General features: G+C 44.2%; 1 protein-coding gene across 1 annotated transcript in view; it reads right to left on the bottom strand.

Annotated features, from left to right (window-relative positions):
• Positions 1 to 14,552, bottom strand: part of ube2d2 (ubiquitin-conjugating enzyme E2D 2 (UBC4/5 homolog, yeast)) — a 66,377-nt gene extending 51,825 nt beyond the window's left edge. Inside the window, exon 1 of the mRNA XM_072512231.1 lies at positions 14,182 to 14,552. Within this exon, the coding sequence (XP_072368332.1) occupies positions 14,182 to 14,205 (24 nt within the window). The 5' untranslated portion in view covers positions 14,206 to 14,552. The remainder of the gene's footprint in view (positions 1 to 14,181) is intronic.
• Positions 14,553 to 22,348: the final 7,796 nt, after the last annotated feature.

Here is a 22,348-nt window from a genome sequence, read left to right as displayed (position 1 = left end):
CAAAATGGCAGCTCGCTGGCACAGTGGGTTAGCCCTGCTGCCTCACGGCGCTAAGGTCCCAGGTTCAATCCCGGCTCTGGGTCACTGTCTGTGTGGAGTTTGCACATTCTCCCAGTGTTTGCGTAAGTTTCGTCCACACAACCCACAAGATGTGCAGGCTAGGTGGATTGCCCCTTAATTGGAAAAAATGAATTGGGTACTCTCAATGGATTTTTTTTAAAAATAAATCACCCAAAATTACAGCAGTTGTTACCTTATCGCATATGTCTCTAATCTCCTGTTTAGTGCCATTCTCAACATCACCACTACAGTATGAGGTTCTATACATAACACCCAGTAAGGTTTTTTGCCCCTTAGTCGGTGGTCAACAACTTAGGGGGAATAGGATCAAGGGAACAGGAATTGAATCTCGAGACAAATCAAGACTAGCTCAGAGAAGGCATAAGGGGAAAATAGAAGAGAGACTAGAGAAATCTCCAAATTCAGGGCTAGGGCAGCAACTTCTGCTGTTAGTAAAGAGATTCAGTCTTGCATGAGAGCTACATACACATGACCAATCAGTAAACGCAGTCGGAAAACAAAAGATGACATGTAGTTCAAGGAAAGTCGAATACCATCCATCAGAGAAAATGAGGGATGGGGGGAAAATACACAGTCAGTCAGGCAAATGACACAATATGCCAGGCTGTCCCATGATGGGGCTATACCCCCATCTTTTTACTTCTTTAATTTCCACCACTTCTTTCTATTTGATACGCATAGTTCAGTGGGACATTTTGTTAAATCTCACATCATTGATTATGATCATGAGCTACAATAATGTCACAAAAGATCTTCGGAAAACTGGGTGGTAAATGTCTGTGACACCAAACTCTTACTTCTGGAATGGACCGATTCTAGCCCCAAACAGCTGAATTAAAGTATCCTCAGTCTACTGGCTGCAAAGATCACAAGAAATCAATTAATCTAGTTAGTAATGGGAATGTACCTACAGCACAAAATAATCCATAATTTAGCACTGACTGGGATTCTTGCAAGCAAGTCCCTGAACAGCTAATACAGGAAGTGATGAAAAATGGAGCTTTAGTGCAAAAGGTGATCAAATCTCAACCTATGAGTGATTATAAACCCAAGAGAAAATTGCATTCCCAAGAACATTAATCACTGATAAAGTCAAAACAAGTATTAATTTGCAAGATTAAGATTCATAGAATCATAGAATCCAAGTGCAGGAGGCCATTTGGCCCATCGAGTCTGCACTGACCCCGCGAAAGAGCACCCTAATCAGGCCCCCGTCCTATCCCTGCAACCCCACTCGACCTGCATATATTCCTGGACTCGAACGGGCAATTTAGCATCCACCCCCCTCCCCGTACATTGTACAGAGGGGAGGGTACCCTGTTTCTCCAACAAAATTAGTGTTTGTACTCTTTGGCCTTGTATATATTTTTTACTGTTTTAATAAAACTATGTGGCCAATCCACCTAACTTGCACATGCTTGGACTCTGAGAGGAAACCCACTCAGACATGGGGAGAAAGTGCAAACTCCACAGTCACCCACGGCTGGAAGTGAACCCAGGTCCCTTGCGCTTTGAAGCAGCCGTGCTAACTGCCGCCCCAAGCAGACCGATAATGGTAATCGTCTCTGCAAATTGAACTCAGTCAGAGTTTTACAGCACGGAACGAAGCCCTTCGGCCCATCATGTAAAGGCCGACCATCAAGCAGCTATCTTAATCCCATTTTCCAACATTTGGACCATAGCCTTGTACGCTATGGCATTTCAAGGACTCATCTAAATACTTCTCAAACGTTGAGCATTCCTGCCTCTACCACCCTTTCAGGCAGTGAGTTCCAGATTCCACCACACTCTGGGTGAAAAGGTTTTCCCTAATCTCCTCCAAACCTCCATCCCATTACCTTAAATCTATGTGCCCTGGCTACTGACCCCTCAACTAAGGGGAAAGGTACCTTCCTACCCATCCTATGTCCTTCAATTTTATGCACCTCAATCAAGTCACTCCCCGCCCTCTAAGCTCCAGGGAAAACAACCCTAGCCTATCTAGTCTCTCTTGATAGCTGAAAAGCCCCATCCCAGGCAACATCCTGGTGAATCTCCTCTGCACCCTCTCCAGTGCAATCACTTCCTTTCTGTAGTGTGGTGATCAAAACTGCACACTACTCCAACTGGGGCCTAACCAACATTTTGTTCAGCTCCAACATAACCTGCCTGCTCTTACATTCAATGCCTCAGTTAACAAAGGCAAGAATCCCCAAAGCCTTCTTAACCATCTTATCTACTGGTCCTGCTGTCTTCAGAGCTCTATGGACATGCACACCAAGGTCCCTTTGATCCTCTGTACTTCCTAGGGTAGGGTCCGAGCATTCATTGTATATTCCCTTGTCTGGTTAGCCCTCCCAAAATGCATTACCTCACACATGGTTAAATTCCTTTGCCACTCTTCTGCCTATGAACCAGCCTGTCTATATCATCCTGTAATACAAGCCTTACTCCTCATTTATTTACCACCAATTTTTGTGTCATCTGTGAACTTACTCATCATACCTCTACATTCACAGCATTAATGTATACTACAAACAAGGGACCCGGCACTGATCCCTGCTGAACACCTCTGGACACAGGCTTCCAGTCATATAAACAACCTTCAACCATCACCTCCTGCCTCCTACCACTAAGCAAGTTTTGGATCGAGTTTGTCAAATTGCCCGAGTTTGTCAAATTGCCCTGGATCCCATGGGCTCTTACCTTCATCAGCCTCCTATGTGGGACCTTGTCAAAAAGCCTTACTATAGTCCACAAGGATTACATCAACCGCACTACCCTCATCCACACATCTAGTCACTTCTAATCAAATTTATAAGACATTATCGCCCTTTGACGAAACTATGCTGACTATCTTGGATTAATTCACACCTCTCCAAGTAGAGATCAATTCTGCCCCTCAGATTTTTTCCAGTAGTTTTCCTACCACTGAAGTAGGACTCACTGGCCCATCCTTTCCTGGTTTGTCCCTACTTCCCATCTTGAATAATGGCACCACATTAGCGGTCTTCCAGTTCTCTGGCACCTCTCCTGTGACCAAAGAAGAATTCAAAATTACCAGAGCTGCTGAACTTGGTTCGGTTAGAATTGATCAAAAACTCATCTGAAAAACAACTAGATATCGGACCTGATGCTATTTCTTGCCACCATTGGGTGAGAATGAGAAATAATTATTTTCCTGGGTTGAGGACTGGAATTCCATGACTTTTGTTAATTATACTAGAGTACAGCTAGTTGGTGTGCCAACCTCCCTTGCTGTCTGATAGAACACGGAAGGCTATTTTTATCAATCATTGTGCCAGCTCTGAGAAACTAACCCTGCTTTTTCCCCCGAAGCGCTGCATTTTTCACTATTTTTAAAAAGTACATATTCAAGTTTCCTCAGACTTCTCGAAACTGCTTCCTTAACCCTCTCAGGCAGCGCATTCCAGACTATAACTTGCTGTATAAAGAAAACATATCAGCTAGCCAGCCCCCACTAACTTTTGCTAATCACCTTAAATCAACTTTCCCTGCTTACCACACTCCCATCAAAATTCACAATTTTTAGACAGTTCTATTAGATCGTCCCTCGAGTGTCAAAAGGACAATTCTCCAGTCTGTCTGCATGAAAGACATCATGAACTTATTTATCCAACCAAATTGCAGAATTTCTTTCCTTGCCACATGGTTAAAATGACTCAATTTCATTAAACTTTCAACAACAAATACAAACTTTCATTTCAGTTACAGTTGGCTCAGATTAAATTGCACAACTTGGGGTACAAAATTTCCACCCTAATCAGCTCCAATACTACTGTGGCTAGTTCTACCATTCATTAAAAAAAAGTCATTCATGTGCATTTATTAAATTTGGTTATTAGTGGGGAACGCATGTCAAATAGAGTTCTGCTTAAATGAATGGAAGATTTCAAAGCACATGGTCTTAAGCAGTGGCCCAGTCAGGGCAAAATGACTTGGGACATATGTTTCTCTAAATTATAATTTTTGATGCCAAATGCATCATTTTGTAAAACTGAGGACAAGGCATGAGCCTTCTCATGAACCTTTTTGAAGTGTTTTCTTCTCCTCCACGCCCCCCGCCCCCCCCCCCCCCCCCCCCCCCCACCCGCACAGCTTGCTGTAAATATGCCAATAGGAAGTAATAGCATGCCTTCGCAGAAACGTTAACATGGCCCTTTGACTCAGAGGCAGTTTTTCAGCAAAATATAAAACGGTGAAATGGAACTGATTTTAAGATTATTTCATTCATGGTTACCTTACCCTGCTTCTTCCACATATGTCCGAACTGCACCCCGAGCGCCACTGCTGGATAACCATTTAGAGCCCTGGAGCACTTAAGTACTACCACCTCAACATGCATGGAGTTCAAATGCACCTGTCTGAGTGAAAGGCTTTATCAGTAACTGAAGCAAAGTGTGCACTCAGGGCTTCGAGGAATTTGCCTGGTGTCATGAGATAGCACACAACAGCTGCCAACGTGCATACCAAATATCATGTGCTACTGCACATGTGACACTTGCAAAGAGCATCGATTCAGTCTTGGAATTCTTCACCCCTATACTTGCTTCTTTAAACTCATTAATGATAATTACAACATATCCCTTCAACATTAGAAAAAATCCCAAGTGCGTCACCAGAGAATAAACAAGATACCAAACAATAAGGAGAAATCAGGTCAGGAGACCAAAGCTTGGTCAGAGTTAAGTTTTAAGGGGTGTCGTAAAGGGGGGAAATGAGATGAAGGAATTCCATCTTAGGGGCAGCCACCAATGGTGGAACAAGAAAATTTGAGATGTTAGGGAGGCAGATGACAACTGATATATCAGAGGCAAAATCAGAAAATACTGGAGAATCTCAGCACATACGACAGCATCTGTGGAAACAGAAGGGAGCTAGCGTTTTAAGTCTGGGTGACAAAAAGAGGGACAGATTTTGTTTCAGATTCCAGCATCCACAGTAATAAAATTCCTTAAGCAATCATTTGACTAGAATAACGTATACATTCCTAACGCTGCTGCCTCACATGCTGAGGATCCAGGTTCGATCCCGGCCCCGAGTTACTGTCCGTGTGGAGCTTGCACATTCTCCCCAAGTCTGCGTGGGTCTCACCCAAAAACCCAAAGATGTGTAGGGTAGGTGAATTGGTCACGCTAAATTGCCCCTTAATTGGAAAAAAAATGCATACATTCCAGAAAGCCAATTAGAATCATAGAATTTACAAGGCAGGAGGCCATTTGGCCCATTGAGTCTGCACCGGCCCTTGGAAAGAGCACCCTACTTAAGCCCACGCCTCCACCCTATCCCTGTAACCCAGCAACCCCATCTAACCTTTTGGACGCTATGGCACAATTTAGCATGGCCAATTCACCTAACCTGCACATCTTTGGACTGTGGGAGGAAACTCCGGAGCAAACCCATGCAGACACGGGGAGAAAGTGCGACTCCACACACACACACACCCAAGGCTGGGATTGAATCGGGTCCCTGGATCTGTGAGGCAGCAGTGCTAGCCACTGTGCTGCCCCACAATTATGCAAATAAATAGTGCACAGCATTGACTCATCATGATGGCAACTTAAATTATTTCCATTATAGCAGAAAAGGCCGAATCGAGATTTTTTTTGGTAAATTACAATAACATTTGGACAATGAATGTTGTCCATCCCAATCAGAGCAACAATCAGAGCGTTTCCAAAGCAAAATTGTGAAGCAACCTTAGGGAGGTTACGACAAATGCCTTGATAACGCATTTTTATAACTCCCTGAACAAGGAGTGGCTGAGCTAAACACTATTACATTTTTAAATTGAAAGTTGGATAATAATTTGATGCACAGGAAGACAAGTGTGGGGGAATAGTTTTGGATTGTGTTAGCACACAGCCAGCCAGCCGAGACAAGGGACCAAACAGTGCATTGAGCATTTACATTTAAACTCCATTTAAAAGTAAAGTTTAACCAAAAAAAAAACAATAGTTTTAGGGCTTCAGTATTTGCAAGTCACAAATGTACAATAAAATAAGGGGCAACACGGTGGCGCAGTGAATAGCACTGCTCCCTCCGGGCAGATGACCCAGGTTTGATCCCGACCCCAGGTCACTATCCATGTGGAGTTTGCACATTCTCCCCTTGTCTGCATGGGTCTTACTCCCACAACCCAAATAATGTCCGGAAGGTAGGTGAATTGGCCACGCTAAGTTGCCCCTTAATTGGGAAGAAAAAAGAATTGGATACTCTAATTTTTTTCTAAAAAGGAATGCACAATCAAATAGATCAAAGTTACAGGCAATATTCCCTCAAATCTGCACAACTGTACAGCAACCCCAATATGCCCACAAGCCGGTCCCTTTAAATTATTACACATGTCTCTAAAAACATGAAGCCATGCACAAATAAATTACCGACACACTCAAAATTATAGATGACGGTTTAAAGATTGCACTTCCAGTTTCATTTTGTTGAAAGATTAAAGAATGCCTATCGATTTGAGATTAAATTTCACTGCTCTGGAATTCACTGGCTGAACGTGCTGGAGGCAGATTCAATCTGGCTTTCGAAAGGGAACCGGATAAGCAACTGACAAGAAAATATTTGCTACACTACAGGGACAGGGTTGGGAAGTGGGACTAGCTGGTTTTCTCTTGCAGACTGCTGGCACTGACAAGGGGATGAGCGGCCTCCTGTTACATTACAACCATTCTATAATAGAACACTGAAAACTTCCCTGTTTACATTCATAGAATTTACAGTGCAGAAGGAAGCCATTTGGCCCATCGAGTCTGCACCAGCCCTTGGAAAGAGCACCCCACTTAAGCCCACACCTCCACCCTATTCGGGACACCAAGGGCAATTTTATCATGGCCAATCCACCTAACCTGCACATCTTTGGACTGTGGGAGGAAACCGGAGCACCTGGAGGAAACCCAAGCAGACACGGGGAGAATGTGCAGACTCCGCACAGTGACCTAAGCCGGGAATCGAGCCTGCGACCCTGAAGTGGTGAAGCACCTGTGCTAACCACTGTGCTACCGTGCTGCTCCTATAATTATTCCTCATAATAATAAATCTTTATTGTCACAGGTAGGCTTACATTAACACTGCAATGAAGTTACTGTGAAAAGTCCCTCGTCACCACATTCTGGCACCTGTTCGGGTACATAAGAGGGAGAATTAGAATGTCCAATTCACCTAACAAGCGCGTCTTTCGGGACTTGTGGGAGGAAACCAGAGCACCCGGAGGAAACCCATGCAGACACGGGGAGAATGTGCAGACTCCACACAGACAGTGACCCAAGCCGGGAATCGAACCTGGGTTCCTGGCGCTGTAAAGCAACAGTGCTACCCACTATGCTACCGCACCAGTTTCTGCACATCTTTCTCTGGAATTTGGAAGCTCTTTAAACATGGAAAATTGAAGTTCGGGGAAAACAGCCATTGTGAATTATTCATCCCACATCTATATGGCCAACTTAATGTTGCAATGTTTTTCAACAGCACACTTAGAAGTATTTTGCAGAAAATCAAAACAAAATGGAAGTGCTGATCCAAGGGAAAAGTTGTTCTCAAACCTGCCAATAATTTGCACTCACCTGGAAAGGCCATACAATATTCAATTTAACAAAGAACTTCCACCCATAAGTCAGCTGAGCAAAACAATTACTGGTAGCCTGCACTACAATACCATTTCATATTCCAGCAGACAGAAAGGCCATTGAGAGTCCAATGAACAGAACTAGAATGCACTGGGTGCAAAGGCTATGTTTAGCAAGATCTGAAAGGACCAGAAATAACCATGATTCTCATCTGTATGTTGTTGCTCACAAAGGAAAAAGTAGCATTAAAAACCGTTGTGTAATGACAAAAGGGGTAACTTTCAGTAAGGGTGGAAAATTGGCCTAGAATCAGCCACATGGTAAATTGGACAACAACAAATCCAATAGCTTGTTTTCTTTTCTCAAATATGAACATCGCCCAGTATATAATTTAAAACTATTTGGCAATTCTTTGGTCTGAACACCATTGTAATAAAATGTCTCATGGTACTTCACAGGACCATTATAAAACAGTACATCAATTGCTACACAACAGCATTTCAGAGATCAAGTTCTGAGCTCTATAAACCATGGTTTATGAATTCAGGTCGGCAGAAAAAGATCCACACTGAGCAATTGAAATATCTTGCCCAACAATTCAAGCAAAATTCTTGTCATTTGCCTTGGGCTACCTGCCTAAGGATAATGTTAATAAATCTATTTCTTGGACCAAGGCTTCACACATGGATCAAATTGGTACGGTCAGTAATAGAGCAGGAAAATTCAATTCATCTGGATTTGAGAGCTTTGATTATTGCAAAGAAACTCAGTGCAACCGTGGCAAATTCCAGAACGAGAAGGGAACATAGGAACAGGAGTCAGCCATTCAGTCCCTCGGGCCTGTCCCGCCATTTAATAAGATCATGGCTGACCTGTGGCCTAACTCCATATACCTGCCTATGGCCCATATCCCTTAATATCTTTGCTTATCTATCTCAGGTACACAGCCCTCATTGTATTGTACAATCCCAAGATTTCAGCCTGACAACTTTTTGTATTACTTATTTACATTCCAGGTTATCTCAAATTGACAAACATTAATACTATATTTGTTTTGAAGCAGGTGGTATGAAACAATATCGGAAATGAAGCAAACTGCAGAGAGTAGAATTCCACTAGAAGTTTCAAAACCACCATTCTTTTTGGCCATATTATTATATGTCCAATTAGAAAATGAAATCAGGAACAGAAATTTGGCATTTTTACATGTGGTGTATTCTGACATTTGACATGTGGGGAGCCTCTCTTTGGATCGAAGATCTCCTTTGGGAATTTAATGGAATAGTTCAAAACTTAAATGTCTTCCTTCATTTGCCATAGAAATTTGTAATGGTTGGTGTTGAGGTATCGTGCCACAGGTGTTATTAGTGCGCGCACGCGCACACACACAGCAAGTATCCAAAAGCTGCTGAACCTTGGTTCCAAAGCTAGCATTGATTCTGCCATTCCCAAAATATCTACTGAATATCAATTAGGAATAAGAACCTTGATCACTTCCCACTCTCTTTCCAGGAAGCACAAAGTGAAATAAGCTCTCCAGTAAACTTAGATTTAAAAACAAAGAAATGGCATGATAGTCATTAGAAATGCAATTTTTTCAACAATAGTACATGAATGGCCTAGGCCGTTTAACTATAGGGGATAGAAGAGAATATCAGAATCTCCATTAGTCAAGCAAGCCTGTTATGGTGGGTTTAACTTAGTGAGATGGTACAGTGAGCAGAAATGTCAAAATTACAAACAATTTTTTTTTTTTTTTTTAAACAAGTTCTGAAAACTCAGTTGGCTACTATTAACTCTTCTGAAGCAGAGGTTTTAATAAATATTGTTCAAAAAATTGAATACAAGGAACCATTTGGAAAGCAATATACTTGCGACAGGTGGAGAATACCAACAGTTTTGACAAATCAAACAGCCAGCTTCATATTTTTAATATTCTTTAATAGTTGGTACACTCAATTCAGATACAAGACTAGGTACTCAGCTCATCAAAGTTTTGCAAGGAACCATCAGTTTACACAGACTAATCCCAGCAACATATAGCACCAGGTTCCAAGTTAAGAGCTCTGCAATCCATTTACAAGGACATAATAGTGTCAACTAGCAACTGCGGTATGAAGAACAAAGAACAAAGAAAAGTATAGTACAGGAACAGGCCCTTCGGCCCTCCAAGCCTGCGCCGACCATGCTGCCCGTCTAAACTAAAATCTTCTACACTTCCGGGGTCCGTATCCCTCTATTCCCATCCTATATTTGTCAAGATGCCCCTTAAACGTCACTATCGTCCCTACTTTCACCACCTCCTCCGGCAGCACGTTCCAGGCATCCACTACCCCTGGTGTAAAACTCTTGCCTCGACAATCTCCTCTAAACCTTGCCCCTCGCACCTTAAACCTTTGCCCCCTAGTAATTGACCCCTCTGCCCTGGGAAGAAGTCTCTGATATCCACTCTGTCTATGCCTCTCATAATTTTGTAGACCTCTATCAGGTCACCCCTCAATCTCGGTTGTTCCAGTGAGAACAAAGCAAGATAACTCAACCTCGCCTCATAGCTAATGCCCTCCATACCAGGCAACATCCTGGTAAATCTCTTCTGCGCCCTCTCCAAAGCCTCCACATCCTTCTAATAGTGTGGCGACCAGAATTGAACACTATACTCCAAGTGTGGCCTAACTAAGGTTCTATACAGCTGCAACATGACTTGCCAATTCTTATACTCAATGCCCTGGCCAATGAAGGCAAGCATGCCGTATGCCTTCTCCACCTGTGTTGCCCCTTTCAGTGGCCTATGGACCTGTACACCTAGAACTCTGACTGACAATATTCTTGAGGGTTCTGCCATTCACTGTATATTCCCTAACTGTATTAGACCTTCCAAAAAGCATTACCTCACATTTGTCCGGATTAAACTCCATCTGCCATCTCTCCGCCCAAGTCTCTAAACAATCTAAATCCTGCTGTATCCTCGGACAGTCCTCATCACTTTCCGCAACTCCACCAATCTTTGTCGTCCGCAAACTTACTAATCAGACCAGTTACATTTACCTCCAAATCATTTATATATACTACGAACAGCAAAGGTCCCAGCACTGCTGCACTGTTCTATGTTCTATGATCCCTGCAGATCGGTTTTCCTACAGATGAAAGGAGCAAACTAAGACTGTACCAGTTGAGAGAGAAGCGCCATTGAAAAATATTTGAAAAAGTTACACATGTTACACTGTTCTGTAAAACCAATTGATCAATTCCGGCATGAACTACAATAGAAAGTATTTTTAAAATATACATAGGCAATTAAATGCATTTGATCTTTAAAAAAGCACCAAAAAGAGCACCAGAAAGGGCTACATCATTAACTGGAAACAGCTTGCATTTGTACAAGCAGCTTTAATCCTGCAAAATGTCCCAAAGCATTTCAGAGAGGTGTCAAGTTAAAATCTAACACTGATTCACGAGAGGATATCAAGACAGGCGATCAAGAGCTTGGTCAAAGGAGGTAGGTTTTAATGAACATCTTAGAGGGGAAGAGATAAAGGTTTTTCTTGGTGATGGGGGGGGCAAAGGGAAATTGAGTGGCTTGGCGACTGAAGATAGGGGGCAAAGGAAAGTGGAGACGCAAATTAGGAAAAGCAGATTTCTCGGTGGGTTGTCAGACCAAAGGTTAGAGATACGGAGGGGCGCAGACAGAAGAGAATTTTGCTAGGCAGGAGTTAACGTGGTTAACAAGCAGAGAGGAGTGAGAGAATGAGATCTCATGTGAAGAACATCTTCCGTTCCAAAATATGTACTCAGTTCCTGTAGATGAGGAGTCATAGATATACATCAAGAAACAATTAAACAAACCACTCCCATTGTCTGATCGGATCTGTGGCGAGAAAATGCATACCTCAAAACCACCATACCTCTCTAAATTCTCTCCAGAAAACTTAACCTTTACATTTGCTGACCCTATGCCCCAACCGCAGGTCCATTCAATTTGCACTCAGTGTAAACTAGCTAAAACAAAATTGTTTTCAGCCTCCAAGCTTCCCTCATTCAAGTTTAAAGTAATGTCTACTTTTCATTGAATCTGCAACTTTGTTAAATATATCGATGACGATGTCCAATTGTCACAGGATTTTCAATACTCAAGATTACCTCAGTGCTCTTGCGTAAACATTTCAGCATCTGCTCATACAGCAGCTTCTCCTGGAAACTCAGGTGTCTAATCACAGCTATTAATTTAGTTGGCCTTTACTGCACCCTTTCCAAAGCATACACGTCTTTCTAATAAAAATGTCCAGAATTGACAACATTCCAATTCAGACAAGACCAACATGTTTTCTTAAGAGTATACAAATTATTTTGACTTCGAAGCTAGCCTGCAGCATCTTGCCGAACACCCAAAGCAAAAAGAAAATTGAAACTTCATGTAATTGTTAAAGCTGACCACCAATTCTGAAAGCATCCGTTTATCAGATTAAACAACTTGCATTTATATAGTGACTTTAACATAATAAAACCATCCCATGGTACTCAGATGAGCACCAGTCAAAAGTTTGGTCGAAGACTTGCGTTGAGAAGTGGAGAGGTTATGGAAAGGAATAGCTCAGATAACGGATGGCTTGGCTAGCAATGGCAGAGCAAAGGAAATCAGGGATACACGAAAGGCCAGAATTCAAGGAATGTAGTGTTCTCAAATGATTGCAGAGATAGAAAAGGTCAAGACCATGGAAGGATAGAATGTTAATATTCAAGGCATTATATGATAGTCTATGTAGGCACATGGGACTTGGTGTCATAAGTAACAAAAGTTTACACACTAGGAACTCAGTTCTTAAAAGCAGTTGATAAGTATAAAACTCCCCACGCTCCCAGATTTTCAACCAGTCACAATCAAAAAGATTAGAACAGAGCACAATCCAAACCAGGATACAACGCCAGATTTTTGAAATTGTAAATTCTCATTGTGATCATTCTGAACTTGAAGGCCATTCGACCCCAATTGTCAATACACAAAACTTCATCAAATGTGCCAGGTCAGGAGTTAAAAAACTGTATGCTAATATTTGTTTGACAAAATTTAACTCATATAAGTTGGTATTTATGAAAAATAACATACTACATAACAAGTGACCACAAAGATGTGAAATTTACTGTATACATGAACACATTTTGAAGTCAAAAATAAATGATGATTTCCGCATCAACACAAAACATAATATTAAACTCTTACCAACCAGCTTTGGTTCAATTAAAAGGTGAACCTGAAACTTTCAACAGCCTTATGCTCTCTATCCGTATTATCAAAAATGGACAGTACGAAGTCTTACAACACCAGGTTAAAGTCCAACAGGTTTGTTTCAATGTCACTAGCTTTCGGAGCGCTGCTCCTTCCTCAGGTGAAAGATTCACCTGAGGAAGGAGCAGCGCTCCGAAAGCTAGTGACATCGAAACAAACCTGTTGGACTTTAACCTGGTGTTGTAAGACTTCGTACTGTGCTCACCCCAGTCCAACGCCGGCATCACCACATCATCAAAAATGGAGGTAGTGACAGGAGCACATCAGCTGTAGATTATAGGGCTGAACTGGTGTATGTGATTTGTTTTAATTTTCTTTGGCAGAATCTAAACATTAAATACGCAGTTTCACCAATTAAAACTTGCACCTTCAATGTCCATTTGATCAGCTTTCCCCAAAACCAACAGAATCCAACACAACCACCCCCCCCCCCCCAAACCATCTCGATAATCAAATCAAAAGCCTCATTTCATTATCCATTACAAAGTTGCACTTAATTCCTCCAGTTCCTACTTGTCAAGTAGGACAGGAAGAATGGAGATCGGCTTTTGATTTCTCGCTCTTTTTTGGCGGGGGTGGGTTACTGACAGATCTGAGGAGACAAATTAAACAGCGCACATGGAAACAGGACGCAGGGGCCAACAACTTCGAGAGTGAGCATTAAAGAAATGGGCGCCCGGGGCCTTGTGTCCTCAACCATCGCCCTCAGCCTGGCGGGCCAGGCCCGAGCCTCCGGCCCCTTTCCAGCAATCGGGCCCCGGGCGAGTGCCGACTCGGTGCAATCGCCCTGCAGCAAAGGCGCCGTTCAAGGGCTGCCATACTGGCATTTTGTAACGGTGGCGTGCCCCCTCCCTTCCCCGGAGCCCCCAGCTGGAAACCGCAAGCCCAGTCACCACCGCCGCCACTTCCTCCTCCTCTTCCCGGGGTGGGAGGAAGCCATTCCGCGGAGCGAGAGACGCTCCCCCAATCCGTCCATAACGATCCGTTACCCCTCCCCTGCCTCCTCTCTCTCTTCCCGGGGTGGGCTAGGATTAGGCCCGGGATTCCCCGAGGCCTTCCGCAGGCCTCACTGCAAATGGCGGCCGGACTAGGCCGAAACAATCGGGAGACGGAACCGCCTGGGCCCGATTGGGAGGATGGGGGGGGGGGGTTTGAAGGATCCTTAACAAGAACACACACTGGGAGGGGGGGGGGGGCGGCGGAGAAACAATAAACGGCTGGTGTGGGCGCCGCTTCCCCCATTACCTTGTGGATTCTTTTGAGAGCCATGTTAGGTGTGCCGGGCGGTTGTGGGTGTGTTTAGCGGACTGGGCTTTGTGGCTGGGCTGGGCTGGGCTGCTCTCTCCCTCTCTGCTGACAATAACCGGGTTTAAAGGCGAACCCGGGAAAGCCGCCGAATCCGCTCGGAGAAACCGAGAAAATGGAAGGAAGGGACCGGCCGCTTTAAAGTAGTCCCAGCGTATCCCTCCGCCAGCTGCAGCGAAGGAGAAAAAAAACACTCAATCCACACAACCCCCTCGTTTCCTTTATTAATCGTCCGCCTCGCTGCTCCCTGCGTTGTAATTCTGTTTCTGGGTTGACTTTGGATGTGTATCACTTGCACTTTTTAACCCCACCCTCCTTCGTGGGCTACAGCCGGTTTTAAGCAGTGAACCAGCTCCTCCCCCACCCCCTTTGGAAAAGGAAGTGAGCGGCGGACCGATTGGGGAGCGGTGATTCGGTTCGATTGTCTCCCAGCTCTCGCGAGATGTACACCAAGGCCGACCGCGCGTGCGCAGTGCGGGCGGGGAGGCGGGCGATCTGTGCAGCGCTGGGGACACAATGAGGAGAGGAGGGGAGGGGAGACTGTCTCACCCTGGGGAGTATCACTCCGAGTAGGGCTGTGTCTCACCCTGGGTGGGGTGTGACAGGAGGGGTATTTCAGAGTGGGGCTGTCTTACTCCTGGGAGTCTGCAGCTGGAGTATCACTCTATGTGACTCTGCCTCACCCTGGGGAGAGATGGTCCCACAGGTGAGGTATCACTCAGAGTGGCTCTATCTCACCGTGGGGAGGGATGGTCCCACAGGTGAAGCATCACTCAGAGTGGCTCTGTCTCACCCTTCCGGGTAGCAGAGTCAACAGCTGGAGGAGCGTGCACACCTTATGTCTCACTCCCGAGGAGTCATATTGCCCGATGTGGCTCTGTTTCACTCGGGGCGGGGGAGCGGAGGCTAGCTCTGCCTCAGCCTGGGCAGCAGCGCAATCTTCCTCTTTGGGGAAGCATTATTGGTGGCATTTACATTTTTACAAAAAATGGCAAAAAAAAGAATGGACACCTTTTCTAGGGAATATGAGGTTTTTATCTTTCCAAAACTGGCATGTCAAAAGGATTTTTTTTCAGACCTAAATATAAGATTTTGGTAGTAGTGAGTGATGCTTGGCAGTTCTGGATTATATATATTTTCAAATTAGAAATCTGGTCAAATTAATAGCTGACCTTGGTCAGACTTGCATCATTTGTTATTGTAAGCATAGTTTTAACTATAAGTGTAAATAAATATGCAACTAGTGCAGATTGTATCAATTTATGAATGTCAGAGCTAATTTTTGCACAACTTATTTGTGTAAAATATTGGCTCTTGCTTTCATAAAGTGATACTGTTTGCTTATTTTGTACCAACCCAGGATCAAGCTGTTTATTGGAATTGTTTCACATTGTAAAAACCTGAATGGTACATGCAACATGTAATTCCCAAATGTAACCATTTGCCAACAATTGTACAGTGTGGTTCCTACAGAAATAAATAACCATTATGCTTGTTCTTTTTTTCTACATTAATCACTGCATCATTGTTTAAAGCTGGAAAAAAACATTTTTTTTGAATTTCGTTAGGTTTGAAGTGCATCTGTTGTAAATATGTTGGGTACGATTTAACGGGCTGTTGTGCCCGGCGAGGATCCATGCGGGCTGGTTCGATTGTAGGAGAGACCCAAATTGGGAACCGCGGTTTGTGATCTAGTTGGCCCGCTCCCGTTGGGAAGACCTGGATCCAGCCTAGATGTGGTGTGATACTAATTGAGGCCAATTAAGGACAATCTCTATCTCATTAGTGAGATGGAAGCCCGATCAAACGGCCTCCCGTGATCTAACTGGCTCCCCAATGAGAGGCCATGCAGGCACATAATAGTATTGGTCCACACAAACGTGGACCAGGTGTCAGGGCAGGGTGGCACCCTCTGACACCTGGGCAAGTTGGTGCTGCTACCCTGACTGCCATGGTGTGCAGGTGGCACTGCCAAGGGTCCATGAGAGGAGGGAAGAGGGGAGTTGTGAAAGGCAGGTATGAAGGGCCTCTGGAAGGTTGCGGAGGGTGACGGGTGGGAACCTTGAATGGGAGGGGGGGTGAAAAGGGGTGTGGAATGGCCTGGAAAGGGGGACCCTCAGTGACCCCATAGCAGGGTGCTCATGGGGTGGGGGGGACCCCTCAAGCTCACTTAGAGATCGGGCACATAGGCACCAACGACATAGCTAAGAAAAGGAATGAGGATATAAAAAGTGATTTTAGCGAGTTAGGTTGGAAGCTAAAGAGCAGAACGAGCAGAGTAGTAATCTCATGATTGCTATCAGTGCCAAATGCTAATGAGGCAAGGGACAGAGAGCTGAACATGTGGCTACAGGGCTGGTGCAGGAGGGAAAAGGCTTCATATAGGTAGATCATTGGGAACCTTCTGGGGAAGGTGGGATCTGTACATGAAGGATGGGTTGCACCTAAACTGGAGGGGCACCAATATCCTGGGCAGGAGGTTTGCTAGACTCTTCGGGAGGGTTTAAACTAGTTTGGTGGTGGATGGGAACCAGAGCTATGGATCAGAGGATAAGGTAGCTGTTGAACAGGCAGAAATAGTATTCAGCGAGTCTGTGAGGAAGGACAGACAGTTGATAGGGCAAAGTTGCACTCAGTGGGATGGGTTAAAGTGTGTCATGACAATGCAAGGAGTGTCAGGAATAAGGGAGATTAACTTGGAGCATGGGTCAGCGCTTGGAACTACGATGTTGTGGCCATTATGGAGACATGGATTTCACAGGGCCAGGAATGATTGTTAGATGTCCGGAGTTTAGATGTTTTAGAAGTATAGGGAGGGAGGTAAAAGAGGAGGGGGACTGGCACTGTTAATTAGGGAGTGAATCACAGCTGCAGAAAAGGAGGTAGTCGAGGAGGGTTTGTCCACTGAGTCAGTATGGGTGGAAATCAGAAACAAGAAAGCAGCAGTCAATTTATTGGGAGTTTTGTATAGACCCCCCAATAGCAGCAGAGAGATGGAGGAACAGATTGAGCGGCAGATCTTGGAAAGTTGCAGAAGTAACAATTGTTGTCATGGGTGACTTCAATTTCCCTAATATTGACTGGAACCTCCTTAGTGCAAATGGTTTGGATGGAACAGATTTTGTCAAGTGTGTCCAGGAAGGATTCCTGACTCAATATGGAGCTAGGCTGACTAGTGGGAAGGCCATATTGGATTTGGTGCTTGGCAACGAACCAGGCCAGGTGCCAGATGTCGCAGTGGGAAAGCATTTCAGGGACAATGACCACAACTCTTTGACCTTTACCATAGTCATGGAAAGGGATAGGAACAGACAGTATGGGAAGGTATTTAATTGGGGGAAGGGAAATTATACTGCTATTAGACAGGAGCTGAGAAGCATAAATTGGGAACAGTTCTTCTCAGGGAAATGCACAACAGTTGTTTAAGGAGCACTTGCTGCAAGTGCTGGATATTTTGTCCCACTGAGACAAGGAAGGAATGGTAAGGTGAAGGAGCCTTGGATGACAAGAGAAGTGGAGCTTATAGTCAAGCGGAAGAAGGAAGGGCAGCACGCTGGAGCAGTGGAAAGCTCTGCTGCCTCACGGCGCCGAGGTCCCAGGTTCGATCCCGGCTCTGGGCCACTGTCCTTGTGGAGTTTGCACATTCTCCCCGTGTTTGCGTGGGTTTCGCCCCCACAATCCAAAGATGTGCAGGGTAGGTGGATTTGTCACGCTAAATTGCCCCTTAATTGGAAAAAATGAATTGGGTACTCTAAATTTATAAAAATAAAGAAGATGGAGCAGAGCAGGTGGGGTGGGGGAGAGGAGGTTTTTTTTTAAAAAGAAAGAAAGAAGCTTACGTAAGGTTGAGGAAGCAAGGATCTGGTGTGGCTCTAGAGAGTTACAAGGTAGCCAGGAGGGAACTCAAAAATAGACTTAGGAGAGCTAGAAGGGGACCTGAAAAAGTCCTGGTGGGAAGGATTAGGGAAAACCCCAAGGCATTCTACACTTATGTGAGAAATAAGAGGATGATCAGAGTGAGAGTAGGGCCGATCAGGGAAAGTGGAGGGAACTTGCGCCTAGAGTCTGAGGAGGTAGGGGAGGCCCTAAATGAATATTTTGCTTCAGTATTCACTAGAGAGAGGGACTTTGTTGCTCCTGAGAACAGCGTGAACCAGGTTAATAGACTCAAACAGGTTGATATTAAGAAGGGGGATGTGCTGGAAATTTTGAAAAGCATCAGGATAGATAAGTCCCCTGGGCCAGATAGGATATACCCAAGGTTACTACGGGAAGCGAGGGAGGAGATTGCTGTGCCGTTGGCGATGATCTTTGCGTCCTCACTCTCTACTGGAGTAGTACCAGATGATTGGAGGGAGATGAATGTTGTTCCCCTGTTCAAGAAAGGGAACAGGGAAATCCCTGGGTATTACAGACCAGTCAGACTTACACCTGTGGTGAGCAAAATACTGGAAAGGATTCTGAGAGATAGGATTTATGATTATTTAGAAAAATATAATTTGATTAAAGATAGTCAGCATGGCTTTGTGAGGGGCAGGTCGTGCCTCACAAGCCTCATTGAATTCTTTGAGGATGTGACGAGACACATTGATGAATGTCGGGCAGTGGATGCGGTGTATTTGGATTTCAGTAAGGCATTTGATAAGGTTCCCCATGGTAGGCTCATTCAGAAAGTCGGGTGTGGGCCTAAATAGGATACTCTTTCCAAGGGCCGGTGCAGACTCGATGGGCCGCATGGCCTCCTTCTGCACTGTAGAGATTCTATGATTCTTTAAATCAAAGGCCCCTGACACAATAAACAGGAGAACATAAAAATCAATTAGCAACATGAACAATCAATCAACAATCAGACATGAACAATAAACATGAACAATCAATCAATGCCAGATGTGGGCAGCACAATGTCCTGTCTCACTGCGCTGAGGGCCCAGGTTCTATTCTGGCCCCGGATGACTGTCCATGTGGAGTTTGCACATTCTCCTTGTGTCTGTGTGGGTCTCACCCCGACATCCCAAAAAGATGTGCAGGGTAGGTGAATTGGCCACGCTAAATTGCCCCTTAATTGGAAAAAAAGATTTGGGTACTCTAAATTTATTTTTAAAAATTAATGCCAGGCGTTCCGGAGGTTGTCGTTCTTCGTGTGGTTAACAGTGAGCCTCAGGCGTTTGCTCTTTTTAAATAATAATTCCCATCCTTAAAATTACAAAGCGAATGCGCAGGGTAGACAGGGCAAATTGTTAATCCATATCGTTGCTTGCTCTAAAAAACAATTCAAATTCAAATTGAAGCCAATTCGTGGTCTCTACAAGGAGATATACAAGGTCCAAGCTGACAAAAAAAGCATTGCACATCAGCTTGGGTTTGACCTGATGCTTGATCTGAGCCAAAAGACCGAGAAGTGATGGGGCGTCTGCTTCTTAGCACTTGCTGCAACCTCAGGTGTCTTTGGGTTGGTCTGAGCATCGTCAGTGGTTATCTTAACGAGAGTCAACATAGTGATCTGAGGTTGACTCTGTGTTTGATTCGCAATTGAGGCGCTGTTTTCCCCAATTGATTTGGTTAGTATCAACTTCTCAGGAAGGTCCAGATCATCTCTTGGCACAGCTGGGTTAGGACTCTGTCGGTTCTGTCTCTGGCGAATTATTCTTGTCGTCAAAAGTTGATCCGCATTCCTTCTCCACGTTACATCTTCTCAGGTTTGTACGGTGTAGAAGATCGACCCTGCCTGTGCTACCAAGGTGGCAGGAACCCACTTTTTACTTGTGGTATAATTTCTTGCCAGAACATCTTGACCCTGGTGTAAAACATGACGTTTCACCTTGTTCTCCTGCCGTATGACAATCCTGCTGCTTTCTCTCGACAATTTCTTTTGTCTTGGGTGGTTTCAGCAAATCGAATACTGTGCATAGTTGTCGTTTAACCACTAGCAATGCCAGAGAAACTTGGGTTGTTGAGTGTGCCGTATTCTTGTACGTGAGCAGGAATTGGCTCAAACATTTAGACAATGAGCCTTGTTCTCTGGTTACCTTTAGCGAATGTTGGGCAGAACGGTGGCGGAAGTGGTTAGCACGGTTGCTTCATGGCGCCGAGGTCCCAGGTTCGATTCCCGTTCTGGGTTACTGTCCATGTGGAGTTTGCACATTCTCCCCGTGTTTGCGTGGGTTTTGCCCCACAACCCAAAAGATGTCCAGGATAGGTGGATTGGCCACGCTAAATTGCCCCTTAATTGGAAAAAATGAATTGGATATTGTAAATTTATTTTAAAATCCTTAAAGGCACAAACTGGATGTGTTGAATTCCATTCTCCATCAAGTAGTTTATGAACACTTGAGATATGAACTGTGGTCCATTATCGCTCATCAGTTGTTCAGGGTAAATAAACCTGCTGAAGCTTTCACCCAATCTCTCAATTGTTTTCTGCAATGACATTGACTTCATGATGGCAACTTCAGGCCATTTTGAATGAGCATCGACTGGAATGAGAAACATATACTCTTCGAGTGGTCCAGCATAATCAGCATGTCCCTGTTGCCAGGCCTCTTCTGACCATTCCCAAAAGTGCAATGGGGGTAATGCTGGCAGGCTCCACACTTTTGCACAAGACAAACACAATCCCATCTTCTCCTCGATTTTGGTATCTAGCCCCAGCCACCAGAAATAGCTCCTGGCTATCTCCTTCATCCTTCCAATATCACAGTGGCCTTCATGTAATTGGTTTATTGCACGTTTTCATAATAATGACTCTCATTTCTTAGATGAGACAACCTGTCTGAACAGATAGCTCAAGTCTTCAGGTGGAATATAGCTTTAACTCAGAATTTGCTCCTGAAGTCTTGCCTCAAAGAACCATGTCCATAAACGCGACAGTATTGGATCACTCTGGTATGCTTCTTCACTTGTCCTGCAGTTACAGAAGTGCTATCTATTTGCTCGAAGTAGAAAATGCTTCCACACAAACTGCTTGTCGATGAACTCTTTAGTAAGAGTAGTCGGGAGAGGCCATCTGCGTTCCCATGAATGTTTGACTGACGAAACCTGATGGGAGTGTGTGTGCTGACAAGAGCAATGCCCACCTCTGCATTTTGCTTGCTGCCAGTGATGGAAATTCTGGTATGAGGTCCAAAAATCATTGCTCGTGGATGGTGGTCCCTCCCATATAGAAATTGGTAGGATAATTTTTTCCAAAAATGATTCCTATGTCTTCTTTCTCTGCTGCGCATAATTGCTTTCAGCTTTATTTGAGGCCCTCAACACAAAGGCTTCTCTTCACCTGTGGGCATTATGTGGGAAACCATCACCCCAACCCCATAACGTGACGTGTCACATGCAGCTGCAGGGGGAAATTTGGATCAAAATATGTCAGGACTTCTGATTTGATTTGGTTTGCATCAATGCTCTCTCACATTAATCCCCCCATTTCCACTTTTTATTTTGACACTGGATTGCACAAGGGTTTTGAGACTAGACACCAGATTGGGGACAAAACTTCCATAGTATTTTATTAAGCCTTAGAAAGATCGAGGTTGGTGGGGGTTTTGAGATACGGGTGCTTTGGTGATGTTTTCGCTTTCAAAGATGACTTATGCAGTCCCTTGACATCGATGACATGACCCAGATATTCAATTGAAGATTGGAAAAATTCACATTCTTCTTTTTGGACTCTTAATTTATAATCTTCCAATCTCTAGAGTGCAGAAATGTTCTTCCCAATTCTTCCCAGTAACCAAGATGTCATCCAGGTAACACGGAACCTTGTCTAATCGCTTAAGATTTGTTCCATAGATCATTGGTGCACTGGTGCTGAAGTGATGTCAAATGGTAATCTTTTGTATCAAATAACACTTTGTGTGTCGCAGTTGTCAATAACTGTTGTGAATCCTAGTCCACGTTCATTTGAACATATGCTTGACTGAGGTCGATTTTACTCAAGTGTTGGCCTCCAGTTGATCCAGTGAATAAGTCATCAATCAAGGGTAGGGGCACTGCTCTGTACACAGTACAGGATTATTAATGACTTTAAAATGGCCACAAATAGATACAGTTCCGTCTTTTTTATCACTGGCACAATCCACATAGCCAATCACTCACATTAAGAGGTTCAAGGACT

The sequence above is a fragment of the Scyliorhinus torazame genome, chromosome 7 (genome assembly GCF_047496885.1).
Source record: "Scyliorhinus torazame isolate Kashiwa2021f chromosome 7, sScyTor2.1, whole genome shotgun sequence".
NCBI classification, from domain to species: domain Eukaryota; kingdom Metazoa; phylum Chordata; class Chondrichthyes; order Carcharhiniformes; family Scyliorhinidae; genus Scyliorhinus; species Scyliorhinus torazame.
Note: the sequence above shows the minus strand (reverse complement) of the source record. Positions and strands in the feature narration are given on the sequence as shown.